The sequence below is a fragment of the Poecilia reticulata genome, chromosome 17 (assembly GCF_904066995.2).
Source record: "Poecilia reticulata chromosome 17, P_reticulata-male-v2, whole genome shotgun sequence".
Lineage (NCBI taxonomy): Eukaryota > Metazoa > Chordata > Actinopteri > Cyprinodontiformes > Poeciliidae > Poecilia > Poecilia reticulata.
In genome coordinates this window covers 11717266-11743455 of record NC_088846.1, presented here as the reverse complement: position 1 = coordinate 11743455, position 26190 = coordinate 11717266, and the positions used below count along the sequence as shown (strand labels likewise).

General features: G+C 40.6%; 3 protein-coding genes across 6 annotated transcripts; 1 reads left to right on the top strand and 2 right to left on the bottom strand.

Annotated features, from left to right (window-relative positions):
- The first annotated feature begins 2375 nt into the window (after window positions 1–2375).
- LOC103479323 (electrogenic aspartate/glutamate antiporter SLC25A12, mitochondrial-like) lies at window positions 2376–12107 on the top strand. The gene is made up of 18 exons (XM_008433689.3): window positions 2376–2501; window positions 3171–3224; window positions 4499–4644; window positions 5000–5115; window positions 6084–6223; window positions 6325–6471; window positions 6872–7010; window positions 7102–7195; window positions 7337–7421; window positions 8036–8117; window positions 8203–8361; window positions 8653–8705; window positions 9149–9229; window positions 9403–9543; window positions 9655–9793; window positions 10226–10384; window positions 10469–10559; window positions 11111–12107. The coding sequence occupies exons 1-18, from the start codon at window positions 2490–2492 to the stop codon at window positions 11322–11324; spliced, it is 2052 nt and encodes a 683-aa protein (XP_008431911.1). The 5' UTR covers window positions 2376–2489; the 3' UTR covers window positions 11325–12107.
- A 6-nt stretch (window positions 12108–12113) lies between these two features.
- LOC103479324 (dynein, cytoplasmic 1, intermediate chain 2a-like) lies at window positions 12114–20577 on the bottom strand. Of its 4 annotated transcripts, none has more exons than XM_008433690.3 (17): window positions 20437–20577; window positions 19298–19406; window positions 19094–19217; window positions 18506–18641; window positions 18064–18126; window positions 17709–17836; window positions 17537–17626; window positions 16612–16774; window positions 16411–16510; window positions 15807–15932; window positions 15572–15718; window positions 15379–15492; window positions 15166–15299; window positions 14929–15073; window positions 14699–14839; window positions 14405–14530; window positions 12114–13911 (listed from the first exon to the last, which is right to left on the bottom strand). In XM_008433690.3, the coding sequence occupies exons 2-17, from the start codon at window positions 19403–19405 to the stop codon at window positions 13810–13812; spliced, it is 1947 nt and encodes a 648-aa protein (XP_008431912.1). In that variant the 5' UTR covers window position 19406; window positions 20437–20577; the 3' UTR covers window positions 12114–13809. The 4 variants fall into 4 exon arrangements, with proteins under 4 accessions (XP_008431912.1, XP_008431913.1, XP_008431914.1 ...); XM_008433691.3 differs by having other exon boundaries at window positions 18506–18590; XM_008433692.3 differs by lacking the exon at window positions 18064–18126.
- A 584-nt stretch (window positions 20578–21161) lies between these two features.
- LOC103479348 (uncharacterized) lies at window positions 21162–22515 on the bottom strand (the record flags this gene model as incomplete). The annotated part of the gene is made up of 3 exons (XM_008433717.2): window positions 21162–22009; window positions 22131–22279; window positions 22467–22515. Coding segments are annotated over 3 exons (858 nt in total), but the record flags the coding sequence as incomplete, so codon positions are not given.
- Window positions 22516–26190: the final 3675 nt, after the last annotated feature.

Sequence of the window (26190 nt, the reverse complement as noted above, 5' to 3'; positions counted from 1 at the left end):
GATTCTTCTGGATGGATCTTTACTAAGGTTCATAGGACTGAAGCCTCACTGAGAGACGTTCTGTGTTCTCTTGTAATACACTGCAGTAGCTATTTTATTTCATATATATATATATATATATGTATATATATAATTGGCGAATAAATAAAACAGAACACAAGAACACAGAGCATGCTCATTCCTTTTTGTTTTCGTCACCTGTCATGGTGGCGAAAACAGCAGGAGGGAGGATGAGAACAGAAACGGTGCTCCTTCGCCTTGGTTACTTTTTGCTTATTGCACCTTGGACAGTGTGCATAGTTGAGCCTTGCTTACCGTTAATTGCTATGTTTAATGTTGCAGACAGTTGTGGTTTCTGACATGTGCAGTATGGGCAACCGCCCAGGACGTTATTTTTTTTTAGGGATGGCAGGAGACCTCTGCGGATTGTGGCACAGAGATGAAAGCAAAACAGAATGAAGAAGAGTTTGAATTGATACTGGTTAAATTTATTTCAGCCCTAAGTATTTAATATCTAAGTATTTTTATGGGAATGTGGATCTTTCAGATTAATTTGAGAAACAATTTTGATAGGTGCACTTAATTTTATTGTGTCATGTAGCGCGGGGTGCTGGTCTTGGTCTTGATTTAGTCTCGGGTTCGGTGGTCTAGACTACAATTCTGCTACGTGGCTCTTTGGTTCCATGTCCTCCCCTGCCCACCCTTTCAGTTGGATTTCTTTCAAAATAAATGCCGGTAGTGGCAAAAAAAGGTGAAGTTCATGCTATGTTAGGACAGGAGACAAGATGTTTCCATCCCTGAAATTATGATGCATAGAATCACATATCTAAGCCTAAACTATGTTACAGAGAGTAAACGCAACATGCTTTATCTGTGGCATTGTTCATTAAAATGGCACATTTCTGATGTATTAAAATTAAATACGATCGGTACACTTAATGATATTAGCGGTTAGGTAATGCATTCAGCAAGTACTTTTACTTTTAATACTTAAGTATTTTTAAAAGCCAGTACTTTTTTACTTTTACTTAAGTAAACTGTTAATGTGGTACTTTTACTTTTACTTGAGTACTTTTATTTAAGTACATTTTTTGAGTACTTTCTCCACCACTGGATAACAGGAGTAGATTTTAGAAGTTGCCATCTCCTCCTTTTTTCTACTGCCTAATTAGCAAATAAATAAAATGTCTTTTTTATTTTAGTTGTTTTGATTGTTTAATTTCTAAATAATCAAACATAATCACCTATATAAAGCTAGGACTTTATCATACACTACACATTGTATGGACACTAAAAGATTACACTAAGCTATTGTGATACCGGATTCTAAATTTTGAGGTTAGTAGTATATTTGACCCATTTTGTTGATCCTTACCATAAACAACTAAAATTAGATGACATTGCCTCTATTTTAAGCAAAGTTACATAACACAACCCCTGGTAAGTCACAGGGGTTGTGATAAGGTCACAGCCTTATCAGTGAAAATAAACATTAGTCATATCACCTATGAACACACAGCCACAGTCAGTAAAGATAAACTGTTGTAAATATCTTTTTTAATAAAAGAAATCCTAAAAATACTTTAATAAATGAAATGTATGTTATAATAAAAAATCAAACTTAAAAATCACATTTAATTAACTGAATAAAAAAAATCTAGTCTAACTAGTAAGTGATACACTTTGGCCTTCTGCTTGAATAATATTTTTTAAAACCTTTACTAAAACCTGTGTGCTAAGAATACAGTTTCAATTACAAATACAATGTAGCTTATTAAAATTATTTACTTTCATTTTTTTCTTTTTAAATTTGATAAGTGTAAAGTGTCTCCAGCCTCTTAAGTAATCATAATCTGATTATAATTAGTTATGACTTTATAATAGGAACATCTGTGAAGGAATGTAGCTATGCTAGAGAAGACCTATGACTCTATATTGGAACATACTTTACTCCTTAATTATTTAATTGAAAGGAGAAAGTGGTTCATGACATTGCAGGGCAGTCTTCCAAGTGTTTCTGGGTCAAACTTGATTTTAAGCATTACAAGCATTGTATAATTTTTATCAAGATATAGTTAAATTTAAACTTTTGTTATTTTAATGTTTTGAACCTTCTTCTAAAATGTGGTTGCGCTGATCTACTTTCAGATTTGTTGTAGAGTATTGGTGACGCAGGTCATTATTGTTGACTAATAGTCGAGGTATTAAAAAAATAGGCAACAATCCGCTACTTGTTCACACACGCTTTGAGTGATGTAAGATTTCTCACATAAGCTCCTCTGTATTTGAGTGTTATCGCATTATAGAAGTATAGTAAGACCCCTGAGTCACATTTAATCCGAAATTGTTCTGTTTTGGTTATTTTGTGATGATTTGTGCGTTAAGTTTTTTTTTTTTTTTACCGGTCGCTCCTCACTTTCCTCCTCAGACCTGGAGCTGAGGTGCGTCTGCGCTGCTCGCTCGCCCACTGCGTGTGACGTCAAACCAGCATGGCGGTCAAGGTGACTTGGGCATTGGTCTTCTATCCATTTTCCCACTTTTACTCTCATGACTGTTCGTCTTTTCTGCTCTTTTTGCCGCGTGTCAGTTATTGAAGCTCCGCTGCGTGGTCGTGTCCGGGGAGGGCGTCTCGGGTGCGGTGCAGTCCGACTCTGTAGCATCACTAGAGCTAACTGCCGTCCCTGCGGCGGTTGGCCTTGATGAGACATTAACGACTCAGAATTAGCCGGAAACCATAAGAAACCGCTTGTATGAGAGCCTGGTTAGCAGCAGAAGTGGCACTGTTTGTGTAGACTCGGGCTTTTGCTCGTATTCTTCGTTTCACATTTCGTGGACGTAAACGTTAACATGTCGTGGCAGTTTGCCTCTGTATGCTAGCTTGCTACCCGGTTTCTCCATCTCTAGGTCTTTGCCAGTAGAGTGTAATATAATTTTGGCCACCTAACTTTTCCAGCTTGGCGAGGACGAGCACCTTTCTTTAACATTCCTGTGACATTTCCTGCTTTTGTTGAATGGAGTTAGCTCATTTCGTTTTCTGCTGCAATGAGTGCAGCGCCTTGTAAAAAAAAAAAAAAAAAACCTGACTGAATCAGCAGCTTGCTTGCTTGGAAACCTGACAACCTACACTGTCACTGTTGGGTTGCTTATTCGTGCTGTGTGTTTTCTTGTAGGTGCACTCTACCAAACGTGGGGACCCAAATGAGCTGAAGACCATTTTCCAGAAGGTAATAGCTTTAACAGGTTTTATTCCTATAAAACTATAATCGGTTGTGCAAAACGACATATTACCAGTTTGCAAGTAGCTTTCTTTTCTTAGATGAGTAAAAGTTTTCACCAGTTGTCCTTGGAGTCAATGACGTTGCAATCTACTGAGCTCCTTAACTTTTTACCCTGTGACATTATATGATCAACAGACCTTGATCAAACTGGTATAAATAGGGCTATATGATTGATTTTTGTGCTTGAATTAAGATGACACTGATTATAATTTAGCACTACATCAATAAACTGAGTTGAACTAAGTGCCCTTTGCAGACAAATCGGTTGAAAGTCTCCATTGAAAAGTGTAATTTGTGATTTTTGTAGTTTGTATAACTTAAATGCATTTATTTTTTATGCAATACTATCAAACAGTAGTGTCTGACTGGTTCTTGAATGCTGCAAAGCATAGCTTAAAACTGGCACTCTATCCAAAATTGGGAAAAAATCATTTCTGAATTGTAAACCTGCCAGTAAAGAACGTCACACCAGTTCTCATGCAATGTTTAAATAAAAAATACTACAAACTAAAACTGCTGTTTATCAGAAAATGCACAGCAAATACGGGGCAGTGACAGAATCCGCATCAACGTTGTTGTTTCTAAAATTAGCAGTTTAAGCACTTCCCCTCCCAACCTGCTGCCGTCCGCTGCCTGAAAGTTCTTGACTAACTTGTTACATTTATGTTACTCTATAAAAAGTAGAATGGCAATATTAGATGCTGTTATGTCCAATTACTATGTTTTCTTAAACTTAGCATCCTTTTGCTTCAGTTTTGGTTTCGAACTCATAACAACAATAAATGTTGTAGATGACTTGATTACAATTTCCTAAAATGTTGTTTTTATTCTAGCAACCTTACTTTATAAAAAAAAAGCAAATTCAAATGTTTTGGTTTTAATTGCTATTCGCGGTAATTATACCATGAGACTTTCTGTGCAATCATGGTGCTGCTTTGTGTGCCTACACCTTGCTCTGCTGTCCGCTGCATGACGAGTGTGTGACCCGGCGTGTGATCTCTAAGCGGGTCAGCAGATTTTAGTGTCCTGACATTAACAGGTCAGATAAACGAAGAGCTCGAGCCAAAAGCATCAGCGCACATTTGTTTGCAAACCTTCAGATGTGCCAAGTTGCGTGCGGTCATTGCCGCGCTACAAATACTGTATTAGCTACTCCAGTTTTTCAAATGTAATGCCTGAGTATTACTGAAAAGGGTCGTTCGTCTTTTCTCTTTTGTTAGTACGCTAGTATAGAAGACAAGGATGGCGAAAGGTTCATGACCCCGGAAGACTTTGTCCAGAAGTATCTTGGACTGCACACACGGATTCACCACAACCCCAAAACGGTCCAGCTCATCGCCGCGGTAGCCGACACAACGAAGGACGGGTAAGCTGCTGCAGTCAGCGCACAGACACACAAAACCCCTGGCTTATCATTAGTAATTCATTTCTTATGACATTTGCAGGTCAGTAGCAGTAATTATACTTAAAGATAAGATAGCACTACCTGTGACACAGCAGCAGGCCTTGTGTCTTACATATACAGCAACACTGTTGCTGTATATGGCTGAAACATGCTGTTTAACCGTGTTCTTTTGCTAATATGCCTACGTGAAAACAGAGAGTTCTTTGTCTGACAGTGTTGTATGATCCAGCTTTGTTCATTCCCTTTTTTAATTTTGCCTTCCGTTATGAGATAATTGATTTTGTGCTCCTTTTGTTCAACCTACACCCAATTGTAGGCTGATCTCATTCCAGGAGTTTCTTGCTTTTGAATCGGTGCTGTGTGCGCCCGACGCCCTCTTCATAGTCGCCTTCCAGCTGTTTGATAACACTGGAACCGGCACCGTTTCATTTGGTATGTGTTTTTCACTTAACAAAAAATACTGTACGACGCTGAAGTGCTTTGGTCTAAGCTTGTTCTTATCGCTGAAGCTTTTGGTTAAAGTTTTCTTGAATTATTTGAGATTCCTGACTAGGTATCCATTAAAAAATATATAACATCCGGTGTCGAAAATACACTTTTTTATGTGAAGTGACCCTTTATCTTATGTTAAACTTTATAACTTTCATTTTCACCTGACTATATATTTGTGGAAATCATTATCCAGCATAGAATTGTTAACCAGATTAGTCAGTGGGCACATGAGTGGAATTTTGTAATCACTCTCATGACCGGTTTCTTTCCTACTTTATTTACTTTCCTGTGTTATACACAGGCTTTTTGTTGTGGCATTAATAAGATCAGTCAAATATAGTTAAATTAGAAAATGATGCCCTGGCAAAAGTGTTCATACACCTTGGAATTTTTTCACATTTTGTCATTCTACAACTACAAACTTCCATGTATTTTACTGGCATTTCATATGATAAACCGACACAAAGCAGTGTGTAATTGTAAAGTGGAAGAAAAATTAAATTAAAAAAAAAGTTTTAACAAATATACTGTGAATTTATGTCCTGTACCTTTTGGTAAAATCTTAAATAAAACGCAGTGCAACTAATTGTTGAAAGAGGTCAACTAGTGTCTAAACAAAGTTCATCTGTGTGTCATTTAATCTCAGTGTAAATCCATCTGTTCGGTAGCCGCCGGAAAGTTTTATTAGGAAACATTCAGCATTATGCTGTGAGCATATTTTTCCTCAACACGGGCAAGGTAGAATGGTCTAGTCAAAGTGGAGACTGGAAACCTATTGCAAGTCTTGAAAAATTGACATTCGCAGAGACACCCCATCAACTCTGATTAAGGACGATTTGTAACCTGAAAAAGTTCTGTCATTTTGCAGATGCGCGGAATTTTATCTGTGCCTTGTGTTTTCGCTGTAGAGAATGTTCGAGACATCTTTAGCCAGACCACAGTGCACCACCATATTCCCTTCAACTGGGACTGCGAGTTCATCCGTCTCCACTTTGGCAACAACCGCCAGAAACAGCTCAGCTACTTGGAGTTCACCCAGTTCCTGCAGGTTCGCCGCATGTGCACACACTTGTTTTTACCTTCGATCCCTGTCCGTATTGAGTTTCCGTTACACTTTTCTTACACTCGGCCTCGTGACGTGGTTTTCAGGAACTGCAGCTGGAGCACGCACGGCAGGCGTTTGCCCAGAAGGACAAGGGGAAGAATGGCGTCATCTCCGCGCTGGACTTCAGTGACATTATGTCCACAATCCGGCACCACATGCTCACATCCTTCGTGGAGGAGAATCTCGTCTCAGTGAGTGTTTTTTACGTGCACTGATGTCTTCATTCAAGCCTACAAGACAGATGAACAAAAGTCAAAGCAGAAACCATGACTTCATAGTAGGATTTTTTTGTTTTTTCGACAATTCCCCACACTAACCTTCTGATAAAAGTTCTTAAGATCCTCGAGAAAATCTTGTTGCGATAGTCTTTTAAGTTCTCTACAGACCTTGTCTCCAAGTTCTGCCCCCATCAGTCCTGAGTTTTTGACACGTTAAAATGTGTTACCTCGTGTCTTTATAATAAACCAAACATTTTTTTTTTGTTCTTTTCAAAAGGACCCACAATTATGTGGCAGGTAGATTAATTTCACTCTCTTTGAAATGAATAAATTAAATGTGGTATTGTTTGTTTGTTTGTTTTTTTCCCTCCAGGCTGCAGGGGGCAGCACTGCTCACGTGGTCAGCTTCTCCTACTTCAATGCCTTCAACTCCCTCCTGAACAACATGGAGATGATTCGTAAGATCTACAGCACAATGGCCGGCACACGGAAGGACACAGAAGTGACTAAAGGTGTGAGACCACATTGGTCTCTTTTTAAAGTTTTGTATTTCACAAATCTTGTTTAGCAGTCATTCATTCCCTTCTTTCTCCGTTTCTGCAGAGGAATTTGTTCATGCTGCCAACAAGTTTGGTCAAATTACTCCTATGGAAATTGATATTCTGTACCAGTTATCAGGCCTGCACTCTGCTTCTGGGTAAAACCTCTTCTACTCACGTAATCTGGCAAATTTACATCTTGAATATACCATTACTAAATTTACTGGAATTTCCAGGAAATATTCTGAGCTTTGTGCATTACTGTGATGTAGGTAAATAATAAAACAAATGTTTTTCAGACGTCTGAACCTGGCCGACATTGAAAGGATAGCTCCACTAGAGGAGGGCAATCTCCCATATAATCTGGTTGAATCCCAGAAACAGGTGGGATTAACTGTTCAAGCATTTCTGATTGTCACTGTAGATTGTTTTTCTGTTTAATTAAACGATGCTACTTGATTTGCAAAAACATTAGTCAGCTGTTAAAGGTATACATCTTTATTGGCTAAAATATTTATCCTATGCCTGTAATTAGGCCCTTCTGTCCTCACACAGGATGTCTCATGAACAAAAACAATTTTTGACAAATAAGAGTTAATTTATTTGGAGAGAGGAACCCATTAGTTTCTGACATCATTTTAGCATTTTCTAAATGCTTCTTTGGATGCCTTTTTTTTTTTTTTTGCTCTTTGTTCCCTATTTGCCCGCACTTCATGTGAGTATTGTATGACAGGACAATGCTAAGGTAACTTGAGATGTGTTTTGCGCAGTCTGGAATTTGATTCCAATTTAAAGCATGAAAGGTTTAAAAGTGCATCGTGGTCAAAAAAGGGGTTATTTACCGGTATGTTTAAATATCTTGAAGCAGCAAAGCTTCTCACACTTTAGAAGGCATTCAGTATTGATAGCAAAATACTTTTGTATATATTAAAAAAACAAAAACTTCAGAGTTGTTGATCTTCATGTGTAAAGTCACATTCCTGTTGTATTTCCATCAGTCCCAAGGGGAATTGTCCAGGCCTGTGTGGCTCCAGGTTGCAGAGTCGGCCTACAGGTTCACTCTGGGCTCCATCGCTGGCGGTAGGTTATCCTCGGACCGGTCAGTCTAATATGTCTTTGGATGAGTTGCGCCTGACCTTAAAAACTTTTTCCTTTTCTTTCAAAGCCACCGGAGCTACAGCAGTGTATCCCATCGACTTGGTGAAGACCCGAATGCAGAACCAAAGATCCACCGGATCATTTGTCGGAGAGCTGATGTACAAGAACAGCTTCGACTGCGCAAAGAAGGTTCTCCGCTACGAAGGTTTCTTTGGCTTCTACAGAGGTAGGCAGTGCTGCCAGTGCTTTCTATCTAATCTCTTGTTCACATTACAGTCCCTTTCTTAGTCATATGAACTTCAATGCTTGTGTTTTTATGACGGATTTATTATAGTAGTAAGTCGGCATTTATTTCTATTACCTTATCTTGTTAGAGATAATGTCACCATGCAACTTTTTGTTCTCACCTTTCAATGTTCTCAACTACTGATTCATTTTATTTCTTCTTAATTTCGCCTACACTGCTATTTTTTTTCTGTTTTTGGTAATGGGCTAAGCGTCGTCTGTCACTCCACAGGTCTGGTTCCTCAGCTCATCGGTGTGGCGCCTGAGAAGGCTATCAAACTCACTGTGAGTGTCTGCTCTTTTTTTCCTTTTTTTAAAATATTTATATTATTCTAAAGATAAGACACCAGATTTAGAGCCTTTAATCAAGATTGTCAGAGATGCTGTCGCATTTATTCCCTCCTGTTTCTACTGGCATCATGTGTGTAGTACAGCTTAGTTATGTTTAGTTTTGCTGTTCTTGCTGCAAGGTGAAGGTATTGCTCAATAATTAACTTTTTCACATTTAGTGCTGATAAAACCAGAAACGTTATTGTGTTTTGCACACAGTAGCACATTATTGTGAAGTGAAAACAAAAAGATCAGGGTTTACTGAATAGAAACGCACATCGCAGTTCAGATTCTGAGAACTATGAATCCTTTTCCTTCTACTTCAGTTATGTATTGCGTTTTATGTCAAATAAAATGGATTAAAGTGTAATCTTCTGTTTTGTATTTGTCTTTCACAGGTGAATGACTTTGTAAGAGACAAATTCACCGACAAAGATGACACAATTCCTTTCTTTGCTGAGATTATGGCTGGTGGTTGTGTAAGTACCAAACAGGTTTTTTACATGCCTTAGAAGGCGACGTAAAGCTTTCATCTAAATTCAATATTCCCCTTAGAGCTCAGTGAAGTTTAATTTTAAAGAACTGCTTCACAGCTTGTCGTTTTCTTTTAAATAAAAAGGAATCATAATCCCGGGACTCTCCTTTAATTCAGGCCGGAGGCTCGCAGGTAATCTTCACCAACCCTCTGGAGATTGTGAAGATTCGCTTGCAGGTCGCAGGTGAGATCACCACTGGGCCTCGAGTCAGCGCTTTGAGCGTGGTCCGTGACCTTGGCTTCTTCGGCTTGTATAAGGTCAGTGTAGAGATCTTTTAGTATTTTCCTCCTTCTGGCATTTACACTCGCTGTTTCTTCATCTCCCCTCTTCCCTGTGGAATTCATTGTATCTTAATGTTGTCTGTTCAGGGCGCTAAAGCTTGCTTCCTAAGGGACATTCCCTTCTCGGCCATCTACTTCCCTGCATACGCTCACCTTAAGACTCAATTTGCCGATGAACAAGGCGGACTAGGACCTCTGCAGCTTCTTACTGCTGGAGCAATCGCAGGTAACATTGAATTACAGTTGTTACAGTAACTTAAGTGTTGTGCTTAAATTTAGCTTGAGAAAAAATTTGTCTCATGATGATGTTAAAACAAGTTCTTTCATCAGGTCAAGCAAAGCCGGTTATTTAGCTGGAGGAATATTGCTAAAAATACGGTTTCTATTTTAACTCTGCACTGCAGAACTGACTGTCTCTCTGGCCTAATCTGTGTAGCTGTATTATTCAAAAGTTGAGGTTGTGTATAAACACAGTGTAGGATTACTTCAAAACTGGGTAGGTTTAAGTAAAAAAAAAGCCAACTAGTGTTAGCTGGGATGTGTTATCAGAAATACTTCCTTCATCAACAAACTTGATAACATCTGTTTGTCCTTGAGTACTAAATGAGAAAATATAAATAAAAACTATATTTAAAAAAATATTTAATTGTTTCCCCAGGTATCCCTGCGGCTTCCCTCGTTACACCTGCTGATGTCATTAAAACGCGTCTGCAGGTCGCAGCACGAGCAGGACAGACCACCTACTCAGGGGTGATCGATTGCTTCAGAAAGATCATGAGGGAGGAAGGGTTCAGCGCTTTGTGGAAGGGAGCAGGAGGTGCGTTTCTCTCCATACACCTGAACACACACACTTGTAACTTTCCTTCCCACTTAAGATGTGACGTATCTTTTCCTCCTCTAGCTCGAATGTGTCGGTCCTCCCCTCAGTTTGGTGTGACTCTGGTGACTTACGAACTTTTGCAGCGGTGGTTCTACGTTGATTTTGGTGGACAGTAAGTTTTTTTAAATTTTTGTTCTGTAATTAAAGTTTTTTTTTGTGTGTGTTATTTTCCTAAAAAAGCAAAGCTGATTAAGACAGAAATGTTATAAAAATATTGAGGATTCCAGCCCGGGAAAAGTCTGGATTTTTAATTTAAGGATTTTTCAGGTATGGATAAAAGAAGATAAAGTGTGGGAACATATATGTATTTTCACTCTCAATGCTCTGTCCCATTTTCTAAATTATCATAAAATGTAATTCATGTGATAAACTCTGCATATTGATGTTTTACAAACTGAAAAACTCAAAAGTCATAAAATCTATTGATTTAAAAAAAAAAAACTTAATTCATTAGTACAATAAATCTCACAAATAATCATGATAAACTTTTTAAGACCCCATCGTCCTATTTGGACAAACTTTAATCAGGAAAAGTATTGAATTTGGACACAAAATGCGTAGGAGTCGAACTGAAAAGTGATACTCTGCTTCGATTTTGATTTCGTCGCTTATATATAGATTAGAATGCACAAGTGACCCACTCATCATCTCTGCTTTCTGCAGTCGCCCGGCGGGAAGAGAACCGTCACCCAAGTCTCCCAATCTAGATCTTCCTCCCATCAACAAGGAACACATCGGAGGCTACCGCCTGGCCGCAGCCACTTTTGCCGGAGTGGAGAACAAGTTTGGCCTCCACCTCCCCAAATTCAAGTCATCTGGCGTCACCTCCATCCATCACCCAGAGCCAGCTGTGTCCAGTCCAGCTACGGCACCATAAGTGCCAAGCAGCTTCATATCGCCTCTCCACTACCAGGAGCCAGACACGTAGATAAAACACAAGCAAAAACACGCACACACACACAACTCCACACGTTGGGGACCATTACCATAGGATCAACCACCACCAGCCTGTTGCCCTCTCCAGGGTGACGGTATGCTCCAGTGGTCAGCGGTCAGCTTGCGGGCATGGATACGGACGGGAGTGGCTGCAGGCCACCAGGCGGTCAGCCGGCGTCAGGAGAGGAACGCTGAATGTGTTGCATCTTCAGTGGCTGTGTGCTCCTGGGAACTCCATCTTTTTGTGTTCCTTCTTTCAAAACGTTTATGTAAAGCTGAACCTCGGGCACTCCTTTCTGTCTTTCATGAGTAGATGATTTTTTTTTTCTTTTTCTTTTTTTGTCTGATACTCAGTATGAGTAGGACTTCTCTTTTCGGGCGGTGGGCATAGGATATATCCGATTTGACGTGTGCAGTGTGTGGGGTTTTTTTCTCACCGCGACTCCTTACACGGGATGCTACATACTGTATATATTGTATAACTGTACTGAGGAAAAGTTACAAGATCAGCCTGTATCATTACACAGCAGCTGTAATGCCATGGCAACAGTGGGGCCTTTTGGTCCTGGTCTCTGAGAATCACTCTTACTGATGTACAGAGCTTTTCCTTTTTGTTTTCTTGTTAAAACAAGAATCACGAGCAGAGAATTAGGTATTATTAAATTAAATGTATCTCGATTCATTCATTGTATTTTAAATAAATAATCCATATGTTTTATCTTTATCTGTATTCAGTTTTGTTTTTTTTATTTCAATGAAAAAAGGGGAGAGCAATTCTTGTTTCAGGAATATCATTACAATGAAAGTGTTTGGAAAGAACTTATCCTGTATATACAATACATCCGGCATGGTTAGTTCAGTAGACTCTAGGATAATGAATGAGGGGAAATGGAGATGAGGTTCTGTATGGAGGAGGAAGGGGCAGAAGATGCACCAATCAGATTTTTGACTGACTTTCAATCCTTTGTTTTTGTAAAGCTATAACCCTGTCTGTGCCAATTTTAGTATCTCTTTACAGAATCAATCAACTATAGGAGGAGCAGACATGAAGTCACCCTGTGAGAAAAGTCTCGGTAAAAATATTTTTTAATTTTTTTTCTCATTTTAAAGTGAAGACAAAATTAGGAAGAATTACATGTAGCATGTTTACTTGTGGCCAACATTAAAAACGGCAGCCTCAGTCTTTCCAAGAGATGGACATTTCCAAATCCACTATGCTCTATGAAGGAAAGCTACTTGTCTGTAATACAGCCTTCCTGTTATCGTCTAAAAGTGTGGCTCGCTCTCTCACTGTTTCGCAGTCACAACTGTGCTGTATAAAACACTCTAGATGGATTTTTAAATCTCTGTCCCAATTTCATTTTTAGAAACGCCTCACTTGACCTTTTGAGTCTGCGCTCAGCAACGGCATCCACACTGAAGGCTGTTGCTATAATAATGAACCTGGAAACAGTTGGCCTGGTTCAGTACTCAGAACCAGGCTACATTATTGGCTTTCCAATCAGTGGATCATATTGAAAATCAGACAAAATTTCTCGGTGCATCTCTAGAAAAAAAAAAAAAGAAAAAGCTTCCAACCTCAGTGGTACACTTTCATTTAAAAGAACATATTTTACAATTCTCTTCAAGAGAATAGTCAACAAACACATCCTGCTTTTTAGTACAAGAGCACAGGATTAATCACTAACCATGGTTACAGAGAGAAACAATTGTAGCGTCATTAAATTCAAACTACCAACATATTAAAAGCTTGTAGTGCCAAATTCAGGACTGTACTCCTCAAGTACAAAGAAACGTTTTTAGAATAATAAAAATATTTAAATAAGTGCAGCCACAGTAATAAATATTAAATAGAGTAGCAATTAGAATGTAAGCATGACACTCTTCAGGCCTGGAGAGTGTATGTGTGTGAGCACATTCACTGTCCTGCCGAAGATGTACAACTCAGATGTTCAGACTTCCAAATCTGTCTCAATAGTGTGCCAGCTTCAGCATAAGCGTGTCTGTAAAATATGTAAAACACCCGAATGGCAATAAAAAGGTGCGAGTAGAAAGGTTTTGCATATGTAAAAAAAATGGTCAAGGCCTCAGGAGAAGAGCAGTTTCTGGAGCCCTGAGGATGCGGTCGAAGCTAGAAGTCCAGATCGGACTGAAAATCACCTTCGCGTATCCCTTCCTAAATTCATCTCAACTACACACCTCTACACATGAACTCTAAACCCCTTTTTCCTCTAAAACCTAAATCTAAAACTCTCCTGTCTGTCTAGCTCAGCACATCTCCTCAGGCCCAAGTTCTGGTGGAAGGAAAAGCTGGAAATCAGAGAAGACGGTGCGACTCCCCCTGGCTGTGTCTTATATAATGTGCTATAGATGTGTAACATACTGGAGAGGAATCTAATAATGGTTAGCAGGGAGTGGTCGCAGGTTCAGACGTTAGCCAGCTCCTCAGCCTCGTCTCTGTTTTCGTTGATCTCAGCCAGAGTCCTGACGAAACGTGTCCACTCGTCGGCTTTGGGAACGCAGATTTGCTGTTGGAAGACAGAAAAGAACGTCTGGTTAAGTTCTCAATAACAACTGATTTCTAGAGTGACATCTGAAAGATTTTTCCAGAATAGTTTGGGGCTTTTAGATATAGTTCTTCCTCCCAGGTAGAACAATGATGATGCAACGAAGATTGAATTTTGAAAGGTTAAGTGTCCCTTCGCAAGTTGTAGAGGCAACACACACATGCTTTCTGGAATAAGTCTGGCCAGAAAGAGTGTGTGTAATGGTAGTGCTCCTTTCAGTTAGTTGGTTTCCTGAAACGTAACAAATTCAGATGAAAAGAAATTGCCAAGGATGTTCCAGAACAACCCAGAAAGCACAAAATGGGTCAAATTTATACTGCGGAAAATCCTTAAACCTCGATGCCAGATTGTTCAGCTTTGATTTGAAGCTTCAAATCAAAAGCTGAAGTCAAACTCGGTTTCCCAGCACCGTTCCTGAACATTTTACAGCAAGAGGCTGAAAACTCAAACTCACCTCCCCTACGTCGTACACCTGCACCTGTCCGTCTGAGTCTCCGGTGGCGATCTCCTTTCCAGAGTGAGACCATCTCACGCGGTTCAGGGCCGAAGACCCTTCCACACACACACTCGCAGTTGGAACCTAAAACACACACACACACAATCATTCACTAAGAAGGAGCATAAACTACACTGCAGGCGGATTCCACTACATTCCAGGCATGAGTGTCTGCGATGCGTTCGCCGGGTTAAAAAGGCAAACGGTTAAAGTTTCGTAGCCCAAAAAAACGGATGACCACTGGGTGCGTACTTCGGTATCGTTGTTGAGGTTCCACAGATCCAGCCGTCCGGACAGGTCCACACAGGCGAACAGAGCGGGATGCGCCGGAGACCACATCGAGTCGTAGACATAGTCGGAGCTGTCCTCGAACGAGTACAGAGGACGGGTGCTCTGCAGCGGAACAATCACAACGAGAAATTTAGCGAAGGAGTTGTGTACAAAAAATTCAAAACCTTCAAGTGACCAGCGGGATGTCTGACCTTTGTGCTCCACAGTTTGACAGTCCAGTCAAAAGAGGAGGAGATGAAGAGGTGAGAGAAATCAACAGGTCCTGCAGCACTGTGGCAGCTCAGTCCAGTCACAGGACCGTGGTGGCCTTCAAACACCTCTGTGATGCCCGCCTTACTGCAGCACACGCGAGAAAGGGAAACGACTTCACAAGGGCCTTACCGGGACGTCAGTCGCTCATAAAGGAACTGCTTTTCCGAAGGCCTCACCTGCCGTGACGACAGGCGGTGTAGACCGAGCCGTCCTCACTGCCCACCACAAAGTTATTCACATCCCCCAGAGGAAACGCCATGGACGTCACGGCCACCGCCTTGCTCTGTTTGAACACCAGCTCCAGGCTGTCCTGCGGGCCAGACACGGGCAGCTTTAGACCCCTCGGATCCTCTCCCAACAGCATCTCTGCGAGCGCAAGAGTGGCAAACCTGCGGCTGGGAGAGCATGTCCAGACTCCAGGAGCACATCTTGCCGTCGGTGGAAATGCTGATCAGGTTGTGAGCGTTCTGGGTTCCGACGACGTTCACGCAGTAGACCGGGTGCTGGAGGAAATGCACAAAACTTTCAATAAAAGCGGCTCAGATTTGAAGAGGCGGAGGGAGGCGCGGTGCGGAGCGCTACCGTGTGCGCTGACGCCGACAGGGGAGTTCTCTGAACAGGAGTGCGTTTGTTGCTCCTGTTGTCCCACAGGACTATCTGTCCGGAATAAGTCCCGCCCACCACCAGGTTAGGGTGAAACTTTGCGAAGCCAGCCGACATCACCTCAGACTGTAAGTAAGGCGACACAAAAGAGCCTCTAAACACGTCCTTCTTCTCAGACTGCAGGGACTCTTTGGAGAGCACGCGGAGCACGTACCTGGCAGTGGAAGATGTACTCCGGCGTGGCCTTCTTGTACTTCATGTTCCAGACTAGAGCCACGCCGTCCGGCTCGTGCGGAGCGTCCTCGTTGTTGTTATACGAGGCAACCAGCAACTCTGGGTACTGAGACAATCAATCAGAGCAGCGGGAAGGCGTTAACGCGAGACCAAAACAAGTTCTCCCCCAAAGCCGACAGCGTTCCTTTCAAAGCGTCAAGGTACGTTTCAAACTACCGCCTCGGATTTTCTGCAAAATACATTAAACTCTTATATGTAGTCTGTCAGCTACAAAATGACACGTCGGTTTTTGACTGGGATAAAATCTACCCTCCCAAAAACAAACTCTTTATGTCCACAAGTCATAAGATGGCTAATCTTTTACATGAATGTATAGCTTTGCCTATAGATCCAGATACACACAAAATAGTTAGTTGTTTGTTTAATTAGAAACTGAATTTGTAAACTCCTGCTGTGTTTGGCCAAACCCTAACCGTAGGCATTCATCATATCATTTATCAATTATCGTGATAATTATTTAAATTTATCACTGTCATGACAAAGTCCAATTAATTGGACAGGTGATTTGTCTGAATTCATCCCACCTGAGGAGACCAGTCGAGGCAGGTCACCACTCGGTTCTTGGTCCAGCGCTCATCTGCAAACTGTCTGTTCTGAACTAGTTTTGCTCCTGCCTGCAAGTCGCTGAAAAGGACAGGAAAATATATATATATTTTTTAAATGTTAACAACTGCAGCAAAATTACCGTTCGACAACTGTGAGGTCGCTTTGCCCTCATGCCTCACCCTTCCTTATCCTCCAGATCCTTCCCGCTGTAGTCGAAGCAGACGTCCACCTGCTCGGCCAGAGCTCGCTCCACGATCCGGCTGCCGCGCTCGAAAAACGACAAGAACTCATCAGAGTGAAGGACCTGCAGCTTCTCTTCCTCTGTCAGCTCCTTAGGGGTGTCTGCGCACGGATACATAAACGTTACGGGAAGGAAGATACAGAAAAAGCTTCTTTTTTTTTTTTTTTTGGTAGGCAACACTTTGTGCTTGTCATAGATCGGTTAAGACTGGAACGTATAGTAGGAGAAGAAAACGGTTCAAACAAGTAGCAATTAATAATAACATAAATTAGACACAAAGTTAAAATCAGAAAAGGAAAAGAAGAAAAATCTGAAATCCTTTCAGGTTTTTTTTTTTGTTTCTGCAGAAGTCTCACTCTCTTTTAATCTCTAGCTGCCTGAATCAGGAGCAGCTAATGGCTTCCTTTGACGTAGCTTTTGAGACCCTCAACGTTTCAATTTCAGAGCTACATCAATGGGGAAAACTCTCCTTGTTAGTCATTAGTAACATGTAAGGTGAATGTTTTGCAATTTAATAAACACAACACCAGTTTCTGTTTTGCTACATAAAATGATGCCTGGTTTCTACAAAAAAGTAACAAAAAAGAAGCAATGAATGATTTAATGGAGAATATCAAGATGTTACCAACTATAGGTAGAAACTATTATGAAAAACCTCAACCTAATTAGCGCATAAAATTAAGATTCATCTCATGACTTGTTTATACCCTGCAGAAATCCTGCAGAACATAACGCGATCTCTGATCGGAAAAGGTCGGATTTTTGAGGTTCGGACCAGGCAGTCAACCGATCAAACTGAAAATTGTCCAATTGTCAGCAAGCAAATTTGTTTTCTGTACGCCTACATAACCCGCTGTCCTCACCTTCCTCCTGCTGTTCGCTCTGCTCATTTTTCTCATCCTGGGAGTCCTCTGTCAGCGGGGGAGCGCTTATCTCCTCATCCTCCTCTTCGTCTAGACACAGAACGCAGAACGCCGTAAATCAACTTGAGTAAAGGGAAACAAGAACAGAAACACCACGCCAGCGGCAAGTTACCCGCTTTCTGATCCGTGTGAGCCGACGCCTCTGTGGGCGTCTGCGTCTCCTTGGAGTAGGACACCATTTCCTTCGGGACAAAATCCACCTGGATGAGTTTGGACATCCCAAGTCTCACCGTTCCACGTCTACACGATTGGGATAAAATTAAGTTTGAATTATTAGACTGGAAGTAGGTATAAAAAAAAACCATATATATATATATATATATACTACATTTTAAATCTTTTCTCAAATGGACATAAACAATGGTATACAGACAAATTTGATGCAAAAAGCTAACACGTTTGGACAAATCTAAGATGAAAGCACAAATAGTCGGAAGACGAGCTAAAGGAAAGAGGAGGAGCAGTACCCCATCAGCTCAGAGTCGGAGTGGAGTTGCAGAGTGGAGGGGTCAGGATCCCAATGCAAAGTCCTTATACAGCCAAATCACCAGACGGTGTTAGTAAAGAGAAATGCAGGACAGAGTAAACAAGAGAAACGCAAACAAAGATGAAGGGCCAAAACATATCAGATGTTAAAAATGGGAAAGACGGGGAAATTATAATAAAAAAATAAAAAAAAACAGGGCGAGAAAGACCCGGAAACAAAAATGAAATGGCATTAAACATTAGCATGGTGGCGAGAAGACATAGAGAAAGGTCAGAATTTCTTCATGTATCGTTGCAAAGTTTACACACACACACACGCACATAAAATTCCATGCAGGTACTTGTAAAAAAAAAAAAACTATATAAAATAAAAGCAGCAAATTCAATCTCTTATGTCTCAAACAAACAGACTCCCACACAGACCTTGGTCCTGCGTTTCCATCCCCGGAATCTTGGCTTCCAGCATCGCTGCCCACTGATTTGTTGGAGGGAGACATGGGGGCGGGGACTAGGTAGTGAAACAGACACGTATCTTCTGTTACTACCCTCAGGGGCTGAGCTGTGAACGCGTGTGCGTTTCGCAGTACGTGACCAACGGATGGGTGAGTGGGTGAGTGAGTGAGTGAGTGAGGGAGACAGTGAATGTTTGAAGGGGGGGAGACGAGGAGGGATGCGCGTGGAGGTGTGAGTGGATGAGTTTTCATGCAGCAAGGAGGACGAAACACAAGAGGACAGACAGAGGGGAGAGAAGAGAGAATGAAAATAAATGGCAGGCAGGTTTTAAGGTGTCATGCGCAGAACATATAACATGTGCACATATTTGTGTGTGCGTGTGTGTGTCGTGGAGAGGAAATGAGAGTGATATAAAGCTGGGCAAAACAAAAACGAAAAACATTAAGACAGACATTTTATAAAAACGCTGCAAAAAACATCAAGCGAATGGCCGGAACAAGATGAGCTGTTAAAAATGACAGTTTGGGATAAAGGAGCGAGACGACACTGTACATTTACCGTGCGGGACGTCGGGGGTGATGCCAACGCTCTGGAGAAGGGCCTCGGCTTCTCTCCTCTTCCTTTCCAGATCCGAGTCTTCGCCGCCAGCCGGCCCTCCCTCCGCGCCACGTTTGGATTCTCCCTGCGGAGCAAGGAACAGGCTCACCGTCAGTATGGCAACGTCTCGCAACGTAGCCGCTAAAGCGACGAGGCGTCCCTCACATCCTTCTTTTTTTTCTCCTCTTCTTTCCTCTTCTTTTCCTCGCGGATCTGGGCGATCCGTTGCTTCTTCCTCTCCAGCTCAGCCTTCAGCTCGCTCTTGTCAGACATGCTGCAAACGAGGGGAAGGCCATCAGCAAAGAAGCACTAACCACAGCACATGCAAATAATACATTTATTACATTATGCTGCACCAATTAACTGGTCGTTGATCAAAATTGGACACGTTTTTTTTTTCAAGAAAATTCTTCAATAAAAGGTTTATGGACAAATGGTACATGTATAAATAGAGAGAATTTTGCAGTTGTCTCAGTTTCTACTCAATGCAATGTATCACATATTAGTAAAAAAAAATCATTAACAGATATTGTGATGCACAAATATATAAATACACAAAATATATCAGACATAAAATAAGCATGATGGCTGCGGTTCAAAACTAATTTTATGGTAAATGACATTTTAATTGAATTATCGTAATTTATTTATATGTCCAGTTTTTCTTATGTCACTGTTCCAGTTTTTCTCTTCTTTTTTATTTATGTACATCGTAGCCCTGGGCCTGTCACACTGGTAACATGTGGAAAAAGCTGCCTGCAGTTGGAAACAATGTCCTCTTTATCTGCTTTATTAACACCATAGATCAACCAGGGGTGTATTATTTTTTATTAAAAATATAGTAAGTACAATATGCTATGATAATAATTAAAAAAAATATCGGGAGCTTCTTAAACAATATTATAACATCCACAAATAATTATATTATTAAAGTTTAACCCTGCTGGTATTTAATATGCTAAACTCACTCCACCCACTGCTCAAAATAACTGCAGACAAATCAGGAAAAGTAGCAGCTGTGAGCATTTTTATCGTCTCTCTTTGCAATAACTCGCTGATTTGAATCACGTTTTATCATAATCTCTGGTTAGCGGGGCTAATGTGTTGATAATCCAGCTGGCGGCTACACCTCCAAACCGGACAGCTAGCCGTGCTAGCATGCTAATCTCCATGGTAGCCCCGGCTGCGGGCCTACTGTCACAATACTAACTACAACCGCAACAAAGCGACGGTACAGTTTAACTGTTTTCTGTCTCCAGACCAAAGGAATGAAATGCCACAGTCACGAGGAAGTAATTCAATACCTGATGTCGGAAGTTAGGTTTGGGTGCCGAAGTGAAGAAAGAATCCAGTTTTGTGGCCGCTTATTCCCAAGAAAAGATGATGGAGGGTGGAGATGATGATGCTGGAAGAGGCTGCGTCGATCTTCGTCTTTAATGGTTGAACGCAAAACAGCAGGAGAGAATTACCGCCCTCTCCTGGTGGAGTAAAGGCATTCTTACCAAAATAGTTAATTCACTTTTTTTGTCATTACTTTCCACTTTTTTTCCGTTTATTTATTTATTAGGAATTTGTGTAAAGCACCAGTGAAAAGTTGTGATGGTTTTAAAAATCTCGTGCAATCTCGTGTCTTGAGATTGACTTTCTCCTTTGCAAAAATGCTCAAACTCATTTAGATTGGAGATAACGAGTGCTGCCTGTTGCTGTGATAATTTGCCCAAACAACTTTAAGAAAACTACGCCATGATTATCATGGTTTCATGCACAACGGACCGTCTTAGAGACACTGATGTCCGGTACCTTGCAAAACATATTAAAGTTGTAGTTTCCTGTGTTACACATAGATTTTTTTTGTCTAATCTATGTGTAAGAAGAAGTATCTTACACATTTGAAGAAAAAGAAAGAAAAAATAGAAGTTGCTAGAATTAAGACATTGTTTTATTTTACTGCTATTCAAAATATTAAGGGATGTTCTGTCAACTGGATAGAAATAAAAACCCCTGTAATAACATTTATCTGATAGGTATTTTTATTCATTTATGTTTTCATGTGAACAGAGATTATTGTGCATTGGTCACTCACATTGTACAGGCACTGTATTGTTTTTCATCTGAGAAATTGTGTAATATTTGCAGCTTAACCTGCATTACTGAACCGTACTCTAGTTCTGGTCTGGCTGTCAATCGATTTGTCATCTTTTTGTGGACAGTCTGTTCTTATTGTGGATCCGGAGCTGGCTCAGCATAACGGTAGGGGTCATACAGGTCACTTTTGAAATCATAGGGGTCAAAATAAGGGTTGGGCCTCTTCTTTTTAGCTACATTTAAAACAACAGGAACATTCCCTTCATCTGTTGTTTCTTCGTCTGGTGCTACTGGTGATGATGCTTCCTGTGCAGGATGGGGAGGCTGGTCGACGAGGCAGTCTGGATCCCAGTATGGGTCACAGTCGTATTCCATCCCCTTCTTGGTGACCGGTGGAGGGACGGGTGGGACGGCCTTTCCAGGAGCAGGAGTGGCTGGTGTTGGTTGAGATGGAGAAATATTTCTAACCCCCTCTTCTTCTGTAGCACTGCATGCAAGGTTGAGCCTGGGGTCACACAGTATTGGGACAGCTCCCGTCGGCAGGTAGACGACCCGAGGTTTGCACAGAGGGTCCCTGGGGTTGCACAGATAGAACTTCTCAGCGTTCTCCAGTGGGTCTGGAGTGGGAACCGGGGCGGTGGGGGGTGCAGGAGGGCGAGTTCTTGTAGCTGGTTCTGCGGTGCTGGTTGCAGCACCCATTTTGTTTTGGTAGCTGGCAGCGTCGGGCCCATAGGCCAGCTCCAGGTGACGCATCTGCTGATACAACATCCGGATCCGGTCTATCTCATAAAGCTGACGGAGAAACCAAGAGGGACATTAGAGGAAAAATGTAACATTGACGCAGATAAAACCCATGAAATACAGCGATCGTTCAAGCTTATTTCAATCAGGGCTCTGCTTGTCGTCAACTTACTCCTTCAACGTGTCCGATGCTGTTGTAGAAGCTGTAGTAGGACTGAAAGTCGGGGTCACCTCGGTACCATTTAGGATCCACGTTCCTCTTGGGTCGAAAGTTCGCCAACAAATCGTTGGCTTTAGCAGAACTGATCCTGACAGGATTTCCTTTGGAGGGGGGAAAGAGGATTGTAGAAGACAAAATTAAAATTGGTTTAGATTTCAGATTTTAAAAAAAATTACAGATAAAATCTTTCGGTGGACTTGAGAAGTGTACTCATGTTAAGGTATTTCTTTTATTTTCACTTTTACACATGAATCTGATCACAGCTTGAAATGGTAGCAGATGAAATACCATCAGGGGGTTTTACTTTCGTCAGAGACGATGCTCCTATGAAACCTAAAGGGACGACAGGGATTTTAAATTAAGCGCCAAAAATAAAAGAAAATGAAATTAAACATTCAGTAAACACTGTGACTACATGAACAAGACTTCAAGATAAGCAGACAACAAAGGCATTAAAATGACTCTAAGCTTGAATAAGGACAAAGATTCTTGTGTCTTATTAGTTGTTGTTTTTTCTTTCATGCTTAAAATCTTTTACATGCATTTAAAGGCAGTTTATTTTTGCAGGACAATATAGGAAGTATACTAATAATCTTACTGACAGACCTGGCATTACCAGCAGGCAGCAGAGTTTTCTCAATAATGAAGACAGGAAAACCATCTCTGACATCTGGAATTGCATTAGCACACCAATAAATTCATATAATTTCACAATTTGTTTTCTATCAATGTTCATCAGAGTTTGACCCAAAAAGTTAAAAACATATCTTCCTCTCTCTCTCTCTTTAATTTTTTAAAGCATGATTTCACATTAAATAAATGTAGTGCGCTTACCTTTTGCTCCATCTTCATGTTTCTGATCTCATCCTCAGCTGCATATCACTGGACATGAGAATTGCCAAGGAAACTCGGGCCTTCTGATTGGATGGCTAGCCAAAGCCAGTGGGCCAAACTCCACCCAATCTGCATTTTTTCTTCAAATGGTTTGGGGTTGGGTGGGGGGGATTCATTAGACTAGTGCACATAAAACACCAGTATATTACCAGCTTCAAACAAAATAGGAGCTCCCATAAAGCAACAAGAGTGCTGTTGCAGCAGAAGAGCCACACGCGGCAAAGGTAGCTCGGCTTCTTTGCGAGATCTTCTTAAAGTGTACGACTGACAAAAAGAGTCAATCAAGGTCATAGTCAATAAAAATAAGAAAGTAAAACAATTATGATGGAGAGAAACATATATTTTATGCCTGCTTCATTGGGTTGATTCGATTGTGTCCCGCCATCAGAAAGTTCCCCCTACTGGTAACAATTTTCTCCCTGCGAGGTAAACAGCTGGATACGGATTTTTAACTGCGGTTAGAAGGGGGGAGAAGCTGAGTCAACTATAGTGTAAGTTGCCTAGAAGTATGCAGGAATAATGAGTAATAATGATGAGTTTGCACAAAGAACAAGCCAATGTAACACAGGTTGGTACATTTGTTTATGAATCCCGAACAGCTTGTTTTAACCAAAGTATTTAAAATAAAAGATGAATGATATGAACCCTATTAAATGATCCAACGTTCACGCCGTTATGTAATTGTTTTTTGGGTTTGTTTGTTTGTTTTTTACATTTACCCCATTACAATCACAAACCTTAATGTAATTTACTAGGATTTTATGTGATGGACTGGCACAAAGTGGTGCTTAGTCCTGTTTAATCTTGAAGTATAGGAGAACATTGTTCTGTTTTATTTACTCTGTTCCTGTGGTTCAACCCCACCCAAATGGGAGTGTTGCAGAAACTCATTGACTAGTTGGTCAGCACAATTTCTTTAATGTTAGAAAGTCAATAGAAAGTAACTCTTTGTGTAGAATCTTCCAAAACACAACTGCTTGTGATTGTAACCCGATTCCCCATTTGAGAAAGGACGGGACCACTGCCAGTACATATACGTTGTTATTCCTGTTAATAATTGATAAATTCTGCATACACTCTGATGTGTGATTTCTCTCTCTGCAGAGATCTTGAACAGTCAGGGGCATATCGGCATGGAGAACGGGTACGGCACAACCACATGGTTGTGCCGACTCCATGTAGGAGTCAAAACAAACATAGAAATGAGTGTCCTGGTAAGATGAGACCAAAACTGAACTTTCTGGCCAATATACGCAACATATTGGGTGAAGATAAATAATTAGAACGAACATAGTGGTGGTAGTATCATGTCGTGGGGATGTGTTTTATCAACACACATAAAAAGGGGCAACAAGATGGATGTACGATTGCTAAAACTTTAACTGCCGGTGTTTGGATCTAGAGAAAAAACGCCATACAAACATGAAAGAGTGTAGCTTTATTTATTAATGTTTAAATCACCTCTGTGTTTGTCACTTCAGCTGCAGAGCAAATCCTATCTATCAGAGCAGCAGGTGAGGCTGCGATGAAAGAGACCCAAAGAGAGACAGAGTGTCTGAGGGTTTCTGCCAGGTGGCTAATGGTTAACATGGTCCTATAATTGCTCAGTTGACATGACAGAAATGGAAGGGTCTTCTCTTTAAATCATATACATTTATTTCAACTGCCTCATACAAGAAATCGACCAATATTGCTTAAACGTGCCCTCTGTAGCTCAATATTTTGTCATATTTAAATAGATAGCACAGGAGCACTGTTTTACTTCCTGTACAACACCTTTTGTTGCACAACACTGAAGGCATCAATCATCATAACATCCATCCCTGTGAACTGTAAATTATACCTTACCCTGTAGCTGTCTGCAGGACATACGTTTATTTAAAGTTTACTGGCTTCAAACAGGACTACAGGCACTAACTCTGTTCCTGCAGAGCCAACGCTGATTATCTTACACAGCAATCAGTCAGGAATACAGAACAGCCTCGAAATATTACGAGGCAGTAATACTTCTATTACTACCTCGTACTGTTATCTCAGAGAACTTACTACTGTGGCAAGAAGGCTCTGATATTCCTACAAGATGAACAGTTTCACTCACTCCACATGTCATTGATTATATTTTCTTGGCTGATTGGTGAACTATCTTCAAGTTCTACCTTGTACAGCCAATCTAGAGCTAGATTCTCTAATCCCCAACTTTTATATGCATCTCTGTTCAAACACACCTAAATCAGGCTACTGCACCTTTGGAATGCCATAGTCTTGAGGGTTTGTTTAATGACCTTTAGAAAGAGTCGGGAATTTAAAAAGTAAAAATTTAAGACTGTATGTTCTGTGGTTCTCCTGTAAGAAGTTATGGAGCTACGAAAATGACTTAAATTTGTACACAGGTAAATAGAATGTAATAAATTACAGTTTAACCTTGTAGGACATAGCACTTATTGTGAAATGAAGCAAAACATAGCAATAAACAACTGTAATGACTTTTTGGGAGTTTTTTATTGAGTTATTTGACTTGGCAATAGTCCTTATTTTTTCTGCTACACAAAACCACTCAAGCAACTATAACTGTAGTAACTATTGAATAATGTGGAATTGATATTGGAAAATCTTTTGTCAATATCGAAAAAGATTTGTTAGTGAAAACTTTTTTAAGTAAAAGTTTTAAAGTTTTATCAATATTGTATCTATCTGTTATTCATTCATTAATCCATGATTACGTTTTACCCAACTTTGACCTTTGAATTGTCCAGACTCAAAAAAACAAATACATTTCCCCTTATTTCTAACTACAGAGTCATATCCAGAAATATTAAATGAGTCAGAAAATTAGGAGTTGGTAGAAAATGGGTGAATAAGCAGCTAGAGCTGAAAGCTAGATTTCCCAAGACTCCTTTTCAAATTTTGCAAAAACATCTGCTTAAACACAGAAAAAAAAAGAATTTTTATTGCATGCTTTGAAAACCACATATTAATTTTCTTCCACTTTTGCTAACTGCTAACTTTGGAGTAGTCTGTCATAAGACTCCTATAAGATATATTGAAGTTTGAAGTAAGAATGCTAAGCAAGGCCTAGCATTTGCATGCCATAAAGCATTATGTCCACTAGACGGCGGCA

Bases quoted from the DNA above. Each gene is read 5' to 3' on its own strand.
- LOC103479323 (XM_008433689.3), top strand. The intron at 7,422-8,035 runs GTGGGATTAACT...TATTTCCATCAG, and splicing joins TGGTTGAATCCCAGAAACAG to TCCCAAGGGGAATTGTCCAG. The intron at 8,362-8,652 runs GTAGGCAGTGCT...GTCACTCCACAG, and splicing joins TTTCTTTGGCTTCTACAGAG to GTCTGGTTCCTCAGCTCATC.
- LOC103479324 (XM_008433690.3), bottom strand. From the start codon at position 19,405: ATGTCTGACAAGAGCGAGCTGAAGGCTGAGCTGGAGAGGAAGAAGCAA. The intron at 19,218-19,297 runs GTGAGGGACGCC...CTTGCTCCGCAG, and splicing joins AGGAGAAAAAAAAGAAGGAT to GGAGAATCCAAACGTGGCGC. The intron at 15,300-15,378 runs GTTTGCCACTCT...TCTGGCCCGCAG, and splicing joins ACATGCTCTCCCAGCCGCAG to GACAGCCTGGAGCTGGTGTT.